The following is a 15,668-nucleotide window of genomic DNA, read 5'->3' on the forward strand; positions in this document are numbered from 1 at the left end:
AGGGCTATCGCGCGCTGCATGCTTGCTCAGAAACGTGTTGAAATTTAGGATATTCGTGTGGAATTTTTACGCATGCTTGTTATTCGTTTGTTTGTTTGTTTGTTTGCTTATTATTTGTTTGTTGGTAATCATGCAGTAAAAAAAACGCAAATACATGGTGAGCAAGAAACAATTAAGGGCACCAGTTCTGGTGGAATTTTTAAGCATGCTTATTATTCGTTTGGGAATCGGTTAGTAATAACTATACTAAATTTTCTGTCAGAAAGTGTATATATACATATATGTCTTTGAAAGAGCGATTTAGCGCTAAACAAGCGTTCCGTAGCAATTGGGACACATCGTACCATCTTTCTCTTCTTCATCTTCCGAAGTAAGGCTAAATTCGTCGTCGGAAAGCGGCGCTTCGACCTCACCGCACGGATATCTGACGTCCGTGACACGTGGGGCGGTGCCGCCACTATAATTACTGTAATTTGGCTGGTGGATGACGGCGCTCTGCATCGTAAGAACCATTTTTGAAATGGGAACCGCTTGGTGGATCAGAGCGGTATTCTTCGACGAATTTCCAGTTTGGACACTTTCCCGACGAACCGGCGGGAGCGGTGCCGGCGGCAGGGCGTTCTTCTCGCTAGGTGCCGGTGCGGAATTTTGTGAAGCCGATAATCCGTTCTTCTGTCGTTCAGTTCCGTGTTCATGCAGCGAAAGGTCATGCTGCAATGCTCCGGAGTCAATCGGCTCTCGGGTATTAAGGAACTCTGTCGCCGGGATCTCAGAGCGCTGATGTCTGATCTCAGTGCAAACCTCTTCCTTGGCAGGGGTAGAGACGGAATTTGGTGTTCTCGGAGTCACGATAGCAGGCGGCCATGTGTTAACGTCATTGTTGGTGGGAACAGAGTTGTCCTTGACGATCAGTGCCGTGTGGATTTCAGTTTCCGGTTGCATCGTGATAACTGTGCGGTTGCTCTCCACGTTTGTCACGCTTCGCAGCCCACCGAACCGAGCGGTTGGCGGTGGTGTGGTTTGTTCGGTTTTCCGGATGGTTGGGCTTTCACTGGCGGAACGCGACGTCCCCGCTGTATTTCGCGCGAACTCTGCATTGACGACATCCGGTAGCGGAGTTGCCGAGTGCAAACGCGCTTTATTTTCGCCGGATATACTGAAGTTGCTGGTGGATGGTTGAGCTTCGTCGGAACGGTGTGGAGATGCGGTGCGGCTTCCTGATGAGGAGCCGGTCTGAACGCCGCCTCTAGATACTAGTGTGGCTTCCACATTTTCAGCACTGATTTGTTTGCGACCTGTCATTGAGTGCGAAGTCTCCACCACACTGGGAAACGGCGCCAAGCGTGAATTTGGTAAAGGGGCCATTGTAGTGGCCGGTGCGGTCTGCACACTGCCGCTGCTGTACGATTCGCTTCCAGATTGCGGCGCTGTCTGGCCAGAAGAAAGCGCCCGAAATGGGTTCGGGTCGAAGAACGTATATGATGCGCTTGGGGCGGTATTATACAGGGTCTGGTGCGTGGTAGCGGGTTCGATTGGCCTTCGGTTAGATAAGTGCTGCGTGGTCGAAGGACGAGGAGCACTACTCGCAGGCTTTGCCAATGCTTTAGCCGGCGGCGGTAGGCGCGTTAGGCCGCTGATGACCAGACCATCCATGACGCTGCGTACCTGTATGTGATTTAACGTTGTTAACGCTTCAGGCCGCCGCAGCGAAAAAATATCGGTTTGATATTACAGTACAACTAACGTAAAATATGTGTACCTGTTGGTTTGGTTTCTGAAGCGTCCATGTTACGATATCCTGCACTAGCGGAATCTTGGACGTTCCACCCACGAGTACCAGCTCAAAATCTCGTTTTTGCCCGCTGAAAAACCGGTCCACTTCGCCCACCAACGTCTTCAGCGCCTTATAGCAATCCCCGCCTACCAAATCCCGAAAGATCTCACTGGTCATCTCTACCACCAGATCGCCTCCCTGGAAGAACTGATTCACCCGCAGGGTCACCGCTTTCGTGGTGGACAGCTGAATCTTCACCGCTTCACAATTCAGGCGTAGCCGGTGCAGGTTATCCACGGAGAACTGTACATTGCCGTTCAAGCGGTAGAGTTCAACGAATTTCTTCAAACAATACTGCACCAGAATGACATCAATGTTGTTCCCGCCAAAAGTCTCCGTCCACGACGCTAGCAACACCGGTTCCGGTTGCGTGGTATAGACGCAAAGCGTAGAGAACGCCGCGCCCATGCGAAGAACCAAAATCTGCGAGCGTTTGCGCAGACTCGGGAACTGTCGCAGCAGGCCGGTAATTTGAGCGGTACTGCGTTCTTTCAGATGATAATCCTCAAAAACACTAGTGTGCAGTGCCTGCCGTAGCCAGCCGTCCACGGAAGACAGCTCGTGTACGGCGATGACGCAGTTGACGATGCTGTACTGGTCATCCTGTTCCTGGCAGATTTCCCGTAGTTTATTTAAGAACGCGCGGTTTACTTTGACAGCGTTGATCCAAGCACCGGTTCCGTCCAGGACCCGGTTACTTTTGTCGGTGGCGGTGTCGTAGTCGAGGTATCCGGTGGCGCCCACTAACAGGGAACACAGGCCGCTGGCTTGGACGTACGTCGTGAAGGGCATGGCAAAGTCCACCCATGGACTGCTGTTGTAGCTGTCGCACGCCGTCGGTATGGCATCTTTGCGCAGGAAGAGCGCCGGGTACAACACGATATTTCGGGTGCTGGTGTTAGACAGTTCCCGGGCGTTCAGTCCCACGAAATTCTCGCCCGGCTCGGAGGACAGGAAGAGGTACGCGGGCAAGGCATTTTGGCCGTTAAACGACAACGGTTTCACTTCGCCATCGGGACACTGGATAGCGGCTTTGATGTACGCGGTACCGAAGTCCAGGTACAGGGTAACCGGAACTCCTTGCCTTAGCGCCATTAGGGTGGGAAAATACTACTACAGGCTTTGTGTGCGTTTTGCTATCTTGCCTAAAATTAGAACACTGTATTGATCAAGTATCGTAATGAAAGTTAACACTGTTGATGCTGAAGGTAGCTAACTAGTTATCACAAATTATAATGGAGATAGAAATGTCAACAAGGCAACACGATAACTGTTGGACTTTCAGCCGGTACGGCGCACAGGCTATCTTGGCTCGACGATCGGCATTCGGCAGCAGTACAATACGGAACAGTTTTAAGAACTTCAAGCAACTGGAAACAACTTTCAACTGGAAACAAAGTCAACTAAGTTTTGTCTTTGCGGCAATCGGATCAGCCAAGTACTAGTGAATGACGATAGTTGCTGTGTGATTCAATAATACGACGTTATCAGAGGAATTCTTCGACCCAGTTGATTGTATGTCGTTGACGCAGTTTGCTTGACTGAGGATACTATCTATAATAGTAACCAGTAACAAGTAACAGCCACAGTACTGCAATAATATCACCCAACAAGTACACATTTCTGCCGTTCCCAGTTTTTCTGCCAGAAGGCTCTAGATATTATAATATGAGTACATGTAGTCATAAAGGATACATGAGTGCTCTCTGTTTAACACGTACCGGTATTTACCAAACAGGAAATGCACCATGAGTCACCGATTAGACACAATTATTCAGCGTGTTATCATCATACTGTACAATCTGTACTCACTCGCTCCTTCGGCTGAAGAGCACAGGTCAGTCCGATTACAATTATTTGAGAAGTGTGTTCTGACAACAGTCTGAGAATTAATTACTTGAATGTGCTATTACACCTGCAGTTAGCACCGCATAGGAGCTTCTACAGTTTTGCCTGTACTTAATTTTATACCAGTCTTCCCACATACCGGTAACTCCGTCAATGTTTGAATTTGTTTGAATTACGATTTTTGGAGAACGGCCAGTGAGCGTTTGCTACTTTAGTTTCAGCTAGTACAGTGTGTAACTTACAGTAATTACGGTAATTTAGCAGTTCCTGTTTTTGATATATTTTTTTGGGCTTGATTGCACAGGGTGCACCAAGTCTAATTGCACAGGGTGCACCACCAAAGCGACAATGAACAGCCAGTTTACCATCGGTATCGACCTTGGCACGACGTTTTCCTGCGTCGCCGTGCGTCGTCAGAATGAAGCCTTGGAGGTGATCGCCAACGAGCACGGTCAGCGCGTCACACCCAGCTGCGTGGCTTTCGAGGAGGGTCAACACACGGTGGGAATCGAAGCCCGTAACAACAGCTATCTCCGCCCGGCTAACACCGTCTTTGCCATTAAACGCATCATCGGACGACGCACCGACGAACCGGAAGTCCAGCAGTACCGCTCCAAATGGCCCTTCAAAGTCCTCGCGTCGTCCAACGGCCTCCCGGAGGTGGAGATCACGGATATCCAACATGTCAACAACGAAACACGGACCGTCGTCAGCCGTTACACACCGGAGGACATCAGCGCCTTCGTCCTGGAGAAGATGAAGGCCATTGCCGAAGATTACCTGGGCAACGGTGCCGACAATATCGTCCTGCACGCGGTCATCACGGTGCCGGCGAATTTCAATGACGCCCAGCGGCGGGCTACCGTGGCAGCCGGGGTAAAGGCGGGGCTGAAGGTTTTGGCAGTGGTCAACGAACCGACAGCGGCGGCTGTCGCCTACGGGCTGGATAAGCTGAACCAGTCCCAGACAATTCTGGTATTCGACCTGGGCGGTGGGACCCTGGACGTCTCCATCCTACGAATTGAAAACGGTCGGAACTTCAACGTCCTGTCGACCTCCGGCGACTCCAACCTGGGAGGGGAGGACTTCGACGAACGCCTACTGGAATACTGCGTCTCCGAGTTTGAAAGTAAGAATAGCGTGACAATCGATCGCAAGAGTCCCAGCGTCGCCCGTCTGCGCTTGCGAGTGGAGGAGGCCAAGAAGGGTCTCGTCAATGAGAACTCGAAAGCGGTGGTGGTTCTGGACGCATTCCACGGCGAGCACCACCTTCGGGAAATCATTACCAAAAGAAAATTCGATGAATTGTGTGAGGACCTGTTTACGAAGACCCTGGAGCCGGTCGAGGAAGCCCTACGCCGCGCGGACCTGGAGAAAAGCGACATCGACCAGGTAGTTTTGGTCGGCGGGTGTTCTCGCATTCCGCGTATCCGAGAGCAACTATCGGTATATTTCTCGGACCAGAAAATCAATAAGGATATCAATGCCGACGAAGCCATTGCCTACGGAGCCGCCGTCCTGGCGCACCAGTTATTGAATGACGCCACCGGAAATGCCAACACCGGCATCCAGTTTAGCGACGTTACTCCCTTCTCACTTGGCACGGAAGTGGCGGGAGGTTTCATGGCGGTGCTGATTCCCCAGAACACCCGCATCCCGGCCCGGGAAACCCGGGAGTTCACTACCGAGCGCGACCATGTCTGGTACGTTAATATCCCGATCTACGAAGGTGAAGGGAACAAGGTGCGGGAAAACCGATTGCTGGGGAAGTTTCGCTTTGGGGATTACAAACGCGGACCGGCCGGCGAGCCACAAATCGATGTGACCTTTGAGTATGACCGTTCAGGAATCGTCCATGTCACTGCCGTCGACCGGCGCACTGGACGCTCTGCTGACGTGCAGGTCAACCGCCAAGGGGTGCCGGATGAGCGTCCTGACAGCGATAGCGATGATTCATCTGGTAAGTAATTCTTTCGATCACTTGCAACAAAATATCGTCGAATTCGAAAATTATATACCCTAATTCTGTACAAAAATTTGGTCGCTGTCTCGTTGTTTGATATGCGTTTTCTTGTAGAGGAGGAAGCCGATGAGGATCCCAACGCCGATGATGACCGGCAGAGCCAAGAAAATCAGGTTCGTCCACAATTTATCGAAATCGTTCCTTCGTTGTATCATTCGATTTAATCTTGTGGAGTTGCAGGAAAATGAAGATCCGGATTCGGAAGAGGAGCTTAGCGAGGTTTTTATGAGTAAGTACATAGATCTTACCAGTAGGCATATCGCCGGACGTGTATGTGCACTGTATTTTTTTATGGTCTTTAGGAGGATTTTTGCGGTTTTTGGCGGGATGTTTGGAGGAAGAGTTCAACTTTCCCCAGGTCAGCAGCACCCTCCCGGCACCCGTCACGGAATTTATTAACCGTTTTGTGGCCCGCCGAGCTGACCGACCGGAGCTGCAGTTGTCCAGTATCGATAAGGCTTTCGATGGGCTCCTCCGGCATTTCCATCATGCCGGCCGCGACGCACTGGCTTCCGTTCTTAAAATCAATTACCAACAGTAAGCTTACACTTGCCGGTTTTTGCGCTGACCGGGACAGTAATAGTCAAAGAAACCATTTTTATAAAAACATGAAACAACAAAAGAATACCTGGCTCGAACAAATCAAGCAAATCTTTATCAAAAACTATGCTCATAAATTTGGTTTGTTAACAAATTTATAAACAGATCTAACCTTATAATTTTTAATTATGTATTTTGTTTCTTACAACAAACAGCATCAATTGTATAAACTTTGTACCTGAAACATTCATTTAATTTTTGTTACCTTGCAGAGGAATTGACCGCGGTGGCGTCTCTCGTGACGTTACCCAGGCCGCCTGGGACCAGGCCAAAGACTTCCGGCACGCGGGTGTCCGCGTTTTCGAAGGCGAACCCTTTAAGACCGTCACCAGCCAACCGGTGGAAGACTGGGTGCTGCGATCCATCGGCAAGTTCCTCTTCGCTTCCATAGTCCACGGCTACGCCTGGCCCAGTTGGTTGGATAGCTCCATGTTCTACTACATGGTCGACGTGCCCGTTGACCCTGAGCATGCCGCTCTGGTTAACGCCACCGTGGCGGACCTGCTGGTGGCTGTTGATCAGTCAACCGCCACCGGGAATTTCCGGCGGCCATTCCCGATCTGTTTGCATGGATGGAGCATCATGATTTGCAGGTAACTAGCGACCGCTTTCCCGTTCTCTCTTTCTTCTTTCTATTTGACGTAAAGTATGTAGTATGGGTTCGTGGAAAAATTTGAAATATAAATCATATTAACAGGCTTCCATATGGAAGGATAAAAACAAGGAAGATCTGAAAAAGGAAATCGTCAAATACGAACTGTACACGCGCCGCCGGGGAAATATTCTTCTTATTCGCGAGGGCTTCAACCAGGATAATTTTTTGGAGGTACTTTAACACATAATGCCAGGTGTTGCAGTGTTCTGTATATCTTTACAAACACACTACAGAAACGATTGAATTTCGAAGTTGCGATTCGTGCCAGTTGCCCATTATTATGCTTAGGTTATCCGCGATCCAGCCATACTGCAAAGTTTAATGGAATCGCTGTGCCGCATCGTCACCAGCGCCGACGACATTCTCCGCGAGCTGAGCCTGCCGCGACACTCCGACGAATACCGCGACAAAGAGCAGATCGCCGTCACGCATTTTGTTAAATACATCCAGACGGCTACTGTCGACGAGCGACGAGCCCTGATGACCTTCATTACAGGTTTTACACGGATACCGTTGCCGAAGAAAATTGAAGTGAGTTACTGTAGAATAACTGTACTACAACCGGCTTTGGGCGAACTTTGGCAGCATATGTGATTCTGCTAACACGCTAACTATAAAAACTAAAGAAATTGAAAACGCTCTGCACCGCTTTGTATAATTCACTATTGGCTTTGCGTTGATGCAGATTGTCTTCCAAGACTCGGAGGAGCCCCGACTACCGGAGGTGCACACGTGTGGACCGCAGATCCGTCTCGGAATTCACTATGGCACTGGGCCCTCTGGTTATGCGCAGTTCAAGAAGGACTTAGCCACGTCTGTCACTGCCAGCCGGCACCAGTTCGGGATGCAGTAGTACCGCGCACATCGTTAACAGACTCCGTATATCGTTGCCGTTGTTTCGTTCTCCAACCTGGTCGACGTTTGTCTTGCAACAAAAAGCAACAGTTAGCGCGCTTACGGTCAGTTTACGACTGGCGATCTCGAAATCGGACACGACGGTTGCACGCGTGATGATCAATTTTGTGTACCCGTGACGTACAACTTTGCTATTAATAGTGTTTCATTTTAATACAACTATATGCTCATTGCTCAACACAATCTGTTTAGAATTATTTTGTTGTATAAAAAAACAGGAAGTTTTGTTATCGAGCCTAGACTCTGCGTGCACCGTTTATAGCGAATGAAATTCAATGAACACTTAATCGTGTTGGTGTTTTGTAAACTTCTACGCCGTTTTAAGGGCATGGAACGAATGAAGTTCAAAGCTTTTTGGAATCGCGACAACACCATGTACGGACAACGGTTTGCAAATACAAATCTCGGATTTATCGTAACTTCACTGACCATTTGGTAGGTTTACCGCAATTTTAGTAGCGTTTGCTTACAGTAATATCGACCAGTGATATCAGTATCAAAACATTTTGAAGGCAGTGCATCGATGCTTTCCCGGTGAAAACGATGTGCAAAAGTAGTTCACTGATCATAAAATAAGAGTATGTTTTGTAGAAATTATCGAAAGATACACAGCTCAGGTCAAAAATTCGGCGAACAAAGATCCGGCATTCCCGGTGGCTGTTTTTCCAAAAGCATATTAAGCATAGTATCCAAAGCAAAAAATCCCAAAAACCTAGAATAAGGCAAAATATCACGGAAATAATTGCAGTATTTTCACCATAATTGTAGTAGTTTACTTCATTAATTAACTTGCCATAAGAAAGAATGCCGCAACCGTTGAAGCGCGCTTCATAACAATATTCTCGTTTAATTCCGTAATTCGTTGCTCATGTTGCTGTATTTCCGCTGTGGAAAGTGGCGTTGAAATATGCTCCGTGATGCAACAGATGACACCGCATTTTTGGATCCAGGTTTTTGGTTCTTCTACCGTATTCATACAAGTTTATGTTAACGCTGTCAACTTCTCATGATTATACAGAGTACACTCTCATAGTACTGCATCTGGAAAGCCGAAATGTTGTACCTTCTGTCTCCACCATATCCATGTCGATTTTACCAATATTGGTATCCGAATTGTCAGTCTCATAACCTCTGTCCATGGGATTATGCCGGGTTAAAAACGTCACGCGAGCAAGCTGAAAATATTAAGAGATCAGTGAAATTACAGTACATTTGCGGATTTTCGGAAACTGGAAATAAAATAGTGCAGTATATGTACAATACGAGTAGGTACGAAGTAACGCGCACAGGGTTTGTGACGCACAATGATAATATAAAGCATCGAATAAGAAAAAAACGGTAAATCATTTACTCGAACGCTGTTTTTGTAAACAAACGGATTATAAATTAAGTTAAATTAAATTTATAAATTATGTATTGGTATTTGTGTACAAATACATAATTTATATTAATTATGTATTTGTATCGGCTATGTATATGTAGGATGTATGACTCTATAATACAGCTTTACACAGCTAATTCAGTTGTTTAAGCGCGCAGTATGTCATAATTATGGGATGCACTAACGCATCGTATTAAATACGATGCGTTAGTGCATTTTGTAATTTTCGTACATAATTATAGATAGTATAGAAGTACTTCAATGTATATCAAGTGCACAGTCCAATACTGAACATACGTACTGGTCGTGGGTCCTGCGATTCGGTGAGAAGGCTGATCGAAACAATGACGAAAACGCACAACAGAAAAAGTATTATTCCAAAATGCAGGTAATGGATATTTCTTATTATGCTTGGACGACGGTCGATTTCCCCACATGGCACACTCGGATATACGAAAAACTCCAGAATAAAACGCACAATTCCTATTATGAGTCCAACTATCAATCCCCAGAACGCTCCCTGTTACAAAATGTTGACATAAGGTTTCTTTTTATCGTGTTTCAGATACGATAAAGTACAGATACAGATAGAATTACTTTCTCGTTAATTCTTGTAGTAAAGACTCCCAGGAAGTATACGGATGCAATTGGAGGTGCCAAGTAGGAAGTGATGGACTGACTGTAATGGATGAGCTGAGATTTCTGCGTAGCTTTTATAACCGGCACCTGTCAAAGAAAACCATTGTATGAGTACTTCAAAGTCAAGTTTTAATATATTCCGGTCACTTTGCTGTACTTCGAGATCTTTACGTTTTCGTAAACTGGTCAGGCCCATCTATAGCGCGCTCTTTGAGTAGCCGCCGATCGCGTGCGCGCTTCTGCGTACTCTGTATGTAGTTCGAGTTAAGTAATCTTGTTTGTTTCTTTATGAAAACCTACTGATGATCTGTATAGTGTATGAGCAAAATTTTGCGAGCAAAGTATTTTACTAATGAAGCCATTATTTCTGAAAACATCGTTGTGCTTAAAAATTAGGATTTACTCGTACTTAGAATTAGTGAATGACCAATTATGAAAAGATATGTACGTGGAACATGATAAAATGAGGAAATTTGAAAATAATATTAATGCAACAGTAAGTCATGACTCTTAATGTCACAACAAATTCAAGACTAAACACCATTCGAATTAAACTTAATATGACAACGAATTCAAATATTTGCAGAATGACCATACCCACAGAAATGACACCACAATCATGACCCCGGTTATAATCCTGCAAGCACAAGCTATGATTACGAGTAATAAGTCTGCTCGCGTTTGTATTCAGTAATTTCACCCATTTAAGTGTATTTGTTAACTGGCTACGCAGAAGACTCCACAAAGTCTGCTTAACATTTTTCTTATTATTTCGTTATTAAATGTGTATTTAGTGTTGATGCTTGCCTTCCAACGATAACTAACTCGGTTTCCGAGGCGGTCTTGCGAAAACTCTTCCATATATCGATGGTGAATATAGCGGAGCTGCTGTTAAAAATGGAGGTTAAAGAGCTCATCAATGCTGCCATCATAACCGCCAGCATTAATCCTCTTAAACCTGCATTTAAAAAAGTAATTTCTGTATTGTACATGGAGTTGGAAGAAGAAATGCCCGGCGCAAAATACCGTGCGGCATCAGTTCCAGTACGATCTTAGGATAAGCAATGTTGGTGCATCCTAACTTGGATCCACACACGCGTTCACAGATGTCGGGATTTACGCAAGCTACGTCGTCTGCATTAGAAGGACATGATTAACTGAATGGGCAATATCTGTAGTTCCCATGTAGTTGTGGTGATCATACTGCAGAAGTATACCGTACCTATAACTATGCTGCGTACAGATACCACTATGTAACTGTGTACAACGATTCATGCTCTAATTTTGGTTTATGCCGTATTATAATTATACGGCTTATACAGAAGAAATCTAAATGCAAAATTAGAACATTAATGCTGCACATGTGCTACTACGACCGCTTTCCTTTTAGTGGCGATAAAATAAACAAGTGGTTTTCTATGACCTGGAAATAATACTCGTGCCGCCATTCCTGGAAATACCATGAAAAACATCGGCAGCAGCTTCAGATAACCGCCAATTACACAAGAAGCTTTGGCGTGGGAAACATTTTTGCTGGCCAAAACACGCTGGACAATGACTTGATCGGAACACCAGAACCTATTATGACAGTAAAATTAAGATGTTCACAGTATTGTACATGCTTACATGTCCTTAAGTCTGTCGGAGTGCTGAGCAAAATAAGTTATGTCACAAAATTTAATTACTGAAAGCAAAATTAAAGTAATAAAAGTTCGCAATGCGTAATGTTTTCGCATATCGCTAGCTGTCAGTGACCTAATCTAATAAGATTTAATTTAGTTACCAAATGGATGATATAGAGAGTCCGAACACTATTCCCGGCCACGGCACTTCAGCATCCTGCGGATCGCGTAGTAAGTGCAGGAAGTTCTCAGGAACCTGAGCGCATTCAGTTCGGTTAGGCCAGATTTCTGCCGGCTTGGCGAGAGGGAATTTCGTGATTAGCGACTGGTAGCCCCAACTTTCACCATTACAACGATTAAAAGGGCCAAAGCTCCCGCCAACACTATATGCCAAAAGTAACGACTACAGATACATCTAGTTTACGCTAAAATACACGTGATGTTTTAAGTAATTACATTAAAAGCTTTCTATCTCTTACTAATCACACATTGCACGAAATCGGTCCATATAACGGCGCCTAAACCACCTGAAACGAGCAGAATAATTTTACTACCTTCGATATCAGTTAGTTCGGAGGTCGGACGTGTTCCTGTACGGATGCATGTATACTGCTGCACACTGTGCAAGACATGGAGAAAATATTCTGTTATAAGAAATTTCACGTACCGTAAATCGTAAAAACTGCCGCAATAAACAGCAAAATGGCTGTACTCAAATATAAATTCCACTGCAACGACTGCTCAATAAAAATTGCTCCCGCAAATAAATCAGCCTGGAAAGGTTCGGTAAGTCTGATTAGTAAGCGAGCTCTCATTTCTTTTTACATGAGTAAAATTTAGTAATTCTTATCTTCCCGTGCTTAACTGTAAATTTGCAACTTTCGAGCCATAGAAGTACAGGTAATTATGACAATATTAGCCTCAATATTTCACAGTTTATGCGTAGACGCGTAACTGACAGAGGTAATAGCGACTAACGAGTAACAGATAGAGGTACTAAAATGAGTAAATGTTAAGCTAGTTAATTATAACCACTGACTCAGTAATCGCAGTAACTGCTAATTAAAAAAATGAATCAGTTATCTACTGTACCGACACTTACCGAAATCTTTGTAAATACATAGAGAAATAGCGTTTGCACCGCTAAGAATATCTGAATCCGTCGACCCCCGTAACGCCTTTGTAGATACTCTGGCATAGTGTAAATCTGTAAATAAGATAAGTTTTTCCTCGTAATGACACAGAATTATTAAGCGAATACAGCGGATGAGAAGCACTTACTCCGGCAGCGATGTAAACCGGCACAAAAATCCATCCCAAGATCAATGTTATAAAAACAGTCTGCAATTCAGACAATATCTAGCCAATCTATAAAGGTCAAATGTGCGCCGTCATAGAGCTACGGCTCAAAAGAATTAAACAGGCCGCTGCGGGTTTTAAAAGTTAGAGGCTGGAAAGACAGAGTATGATGATTCCTACATTAAGCTCATAGGCCGCTATCCCGATCCCTGTGGCAGCGCCGCTCCCAGCTGAAAATTCCCTCAATTTAAACATCGATTTTATTCAGCACCATCTTCATTTACTTCATGATCAACATAATATTATTATTTCCTGAAATTCTAATTTGGCACGGAAATTGTACGGGTAATACAGTATACCAAGCCCTATGAAGTGACCAGATCCGATGTTGGAAGCAAAAAGTGAAGTTCCCACCTGCATTTTGCAACGGAATGAAAATCACAGCATGAAACCATATCACCCTATCATTATTTTGTTAGTAAACCAACTGCATTCATTTGTTCATTATCATATACAGTAGTTGTACAAATACAGTACTAACATCTCTTTATAAACGAGGATACTAAAGGATCGATGTCACTTTTCTCAAACCGAAAATATGCAAATTTGCTTTTAATTAACTGATACAGCAAATTATTGTTGGTACCAGTATAAAGTTCATGCTCCTTCCAGCCAAAAAATAGTCTGATACAGATCCAGATCGGACGGTTCGTCGAGAGGACTACAAAAAGTTTGCCCATCAACAGAATTTCGTATTATTTTAGTCATTTTGATAAACTTGTAATTGCTTCCTGTACAGATACTATGGTTCAATTTTCAGTAGTCTAAATCTTAAGAAACTTAATATGATGATACGAGTAAGTTGTCCAGGTCAAAACACTTTGCGCCGACCTCGTAAAAAGCGCACGATTAGCACGATAACATTCGTAACATCTACAAAGTGCAGGAGCACTAGCTGCAGTTTGTTAACTGGTACCAATTAATTATAAAGTTACGCCATACTACAAGTACCTTAGGGATGATCTATAGCAGTATTGCACAATGCAGATTCCAAACAGACGCCAACCTGTTGGCTGTTTAAACTGGTAACCTGGTAATAAATACTTACCCAAATCCCGACAGCCAAAACCAACACAAAATAGCAGGTAATAACAACGCCATCCCCCCAGTGTAACGGTGAATCCTGAGTGTTCTGATACGTAGAGATCATTTTTCGTAGCTGAGTTATTCTGTGTGCACAGACGGGAAAAGCAGAACCGAGAGCTTGAAAGAAATATCAAAAGCTTGATATAAAGCTGAATAAAATGAAGTAACTCTTTGGTACCCAGGTCACTACAAACTTTTGCAAGACACAAAAAAATACCGGAGTTTCGAGTATAAAATGCCTTGACGCACCCGTTGTAAATTGGATTAAATAAATAGTACTTTCTGAAAAGAATGGGTATGGATTTCTCGTTTCCCCATGAACTGCCATGCGATATGACTGCAAACCAGCTAAGGATTAAGTACTTAATATTAGGGTTTACGATATAACGCGCAGAAAAGTTCACGGCCGGGTCGGGATCATAAAACCGGGATAGTTGTTGTTGACCATAAAATTGTTTTGATCATTAATTCCGCTGGTGATAATCAGCCGATAAACCTCGCCGGTTTTATGGTTAACATGTTCCCTGGACGTGCCCCAGTGTTAAAAGACATGAAGATTCTGTGTATGTACTGTGTGCATACGGGCTTTGTATTGTATGTACATGTTCGCCTTCTCTAGAAGTAGTTCACTGTAGTTATGTAGGTATACCATAGAGTATTCTAATTTCCAATACGTAATTAGGTATGTAGCTAACACGGCGTACAATTTTCTCGTACACGAGACTGTACGTTTCGTTCCCGAAATCAACAAGAAAGCCGCGATGCTTACGTTCGTCGTTTGCTAATATCACCAACCGTAAATTTGATGGAAAGGACCTTGGTGTGCTTAGGAAGCTTACTACCGATTTGACCCCAATTTTGTATGTACCTTGACATTAAAGTCATGCTGGATTCAAATATTGTACGAGTATCAGTCAAAGTACACTATGCACCAGGAAAAGTTTCCAGGAAAGATCAGAGATTTGGACTGCTGTGTATCCCAATGTAATTCGTTTTCTGCATAAATACCTAATTCTGAAGTTTGTGTAACAAACAAATAGGATGAATCCGTACAAGTACGAAGCACAGTAACGGAATGACCAAACCCACAAACGTCGCGATTTTTTGACGCGCAAATCAGATATAGTTTTTACGTAAGTATGTCTTTTATATAACGGTCGCGGTACATAGTAGATTATAATGAAGGTGAACACAGAGAAAACAAATGCCGATAAAGAAAACAAATGCCAATAATCGATAGCCCATTCCCTCTGATTTTGACGGTCTCTGTCGGAAAAAGAGGTCTTTTGGCCATGGTTAGCTGGGCGTGGTCGCAACGTACGCGTCAATTGAACCAGCAAATTGCCCGGAGCTGCTGCCAAATCCTCTGGAACGCGAATCGTTTACAGCATGCCTGGGAGACCCCGAGGTATAATCCCGCACCGGCAGCGTTAGAAATACGTCCCAAATGGGATGGAACGTAAAGAGCCTTGTGTACCGCATCGGCCGCGACATCTGGCAGTCCGTATCAACGCACGCACCACCACCGGTAATGGCAGTGGCTAACCATGGTCCCAGTCTCCCAGAGGATCAAGATAATGACGTCCGGGCGTTCCCTGTCTGCGATCGATAAACCTTTTGAGCCGTTCTGGAAAGAAAGTACAGCGCACTTATTTATCGGATCATGCAACTGAATGAACAAACGATCGAATGGATTCAAGATTACA

General features: G+C 44.7%; 3 protein-coding genes across 6 annotated transcripts; 1 reads left to right on the plus strand and 2 right to left on the minus strand.

The window, feature by feature from the left end:
• Positions 1-152: 152 nt before the first annotated feature.
• On the minus strand, positions 153-3,437 carry LOC129595826 (uncharacterized). Its single transcript, XM_055492948.1, has 2 exons — positions 1,760-3,437; positions 153-1,665 (listed from the first exon to the last, which is right to left on the minus strand). The coding sequence occupies exons 1-2, from the start codon at positions 2,927-2,929 to the stop codon at positions 307-309; spliced, it is 2,529 nt and encodes an 842-aa protein (XP_055348923.1). The 5' UTR covers positions 2,930-3,437; the 3' UTR covers positions 153-306.
• A 9-nt stretch (positions 3,438-3,446) lies between these two features.
• LOC129595827 (heat shock 70 kDa protein-like) lies at positions 3,447-8,157 on the plus strand. Of its 4 annotated transcripts, none has more exons than XM_055492952.1 (9): positions 3,447-3,671; positions 3,987-5,642; positions 5,760-5,818; positions 5,886-5,934; positions 6,008-6,242; positions 6,518-6,898; positions 7,003-7,131; positions 7,249-7,491; positions 7,646-8,157. In XM_055492952.1, exons 2-7 carry the CDS (start codon positions 4,031-4,033, stop codon positions 7,037-7,039), a joined length of 2,373 nt encoding a protein of 790 aa, XP_055348927.1. In that variant the 5' UTR covers positions 3,447-3,671; positions 3,987-4,030; the 3' UTR covers positions 7,040-7,131; positions 7,249-7,491; positions 7,646-8,157. The 4 variants fall into 4 exon arrangements, with proteins under 4 accessions (XP_055348927.1, XP_055348925.1, XP_055348926.1 ...); XM_055492950.1 differs by lacking the exon at positions 3,447-3,671 and adding an exon at positions 3,690-3,823; XM_055492951.1 differs by lacking the exon at positions 3,447-3,671 and adding an exon at positions 3,703-3,877.
• A 127-nt stretch (positions 8,158-8,284) lies between these two features.
• On the minus strand, positions 8,285-14,171 carry LOC129595819 (sodium/glucose cotransporter 4-like). The gene is given in 19 exon segments (XM_055492933.1): positions 8,285-8,587; positions 8,669-8,838; positions 8,939-9,050; positions 9,558-9,776; positions 9,854-9,982; positions 10,493-10,532; positions 10,703-10,853; positions 10,922-11,029; positions 11,319-11,473; positions 11,679-11,853; positions 11,856-11,900; positions 11,997-12,044; positions 12,185-12,290; positions 12,620-12,724; positions 12,799-12,858; positions 12,997-13,046; positions 13,176-13,230; positions 13,463-13,537; positions 13,925-14,171. Coding segments are annotated over 19 exon segments (1,941 nt in total). The 5' UTR covers positions 14,027-14,171; the 3' UTR covers positions 8,285-8,551.
• Positions 14,172-15,668: the final 1,497 nt, after the last annotated feature.

Source organism: Paramacrobiotus metropolitanus, unplaced genomic scaffold (assembly GCF_019649055.1).
Source record: "Paramacrobiotus metropolitanus isolate TYO unplaced genomic scaffold, Prichtersi_v1.0 Parri_scaffold0000083, whole genome shotgun sequence".
NCBI classification, from domain to species: Eukaryota; Metazoa; Tardigrada; class Eutardigrada; order Parachela; family Macrobiotidae; genus Paramacrobiotus; species Paramacrobiotus metropolitanus.

Excerpts from the sequence above, each read along its gene's own strand:
- LOC129595826 (XM_055492948.1), bottom strand. The coding sequence starts at position 2,929 with ATGGCGCTAAGGCAAGGAGTTCCGGTTACCCTGTACCTGGACTTCGGT. Across the intron at positions 1,666-1,759 it reads TTCAGAAACCAAACCAACAG|GTACGCAGCGTCATGGATGG; the intron begins GTACACATATTT and ends AATCACATACAG.
- LOC129595827 (XM_055492952.1), top strand. The coding sequence starts at position 4,031 with ATGAACAGCCAGTTTACCATCGGTATCGACCTTGGCACGACGTTTTCC. Across the intron at positions 5,643-5,759 it reads CGATAGCGATGATTCATCTG|AGGAGGAAGCCGATGAGGAT; the intron begins GTAAGTAATTCT and ends GTTTTCTTGTAG. Across the intron at positions 6,899-7,002 it reads TGGAGCATCATGATTTGCAG|GCTTCCATATGGAAGGATAA; the intron begins GTAACTAGCGAC and ends TCATATTAACAG.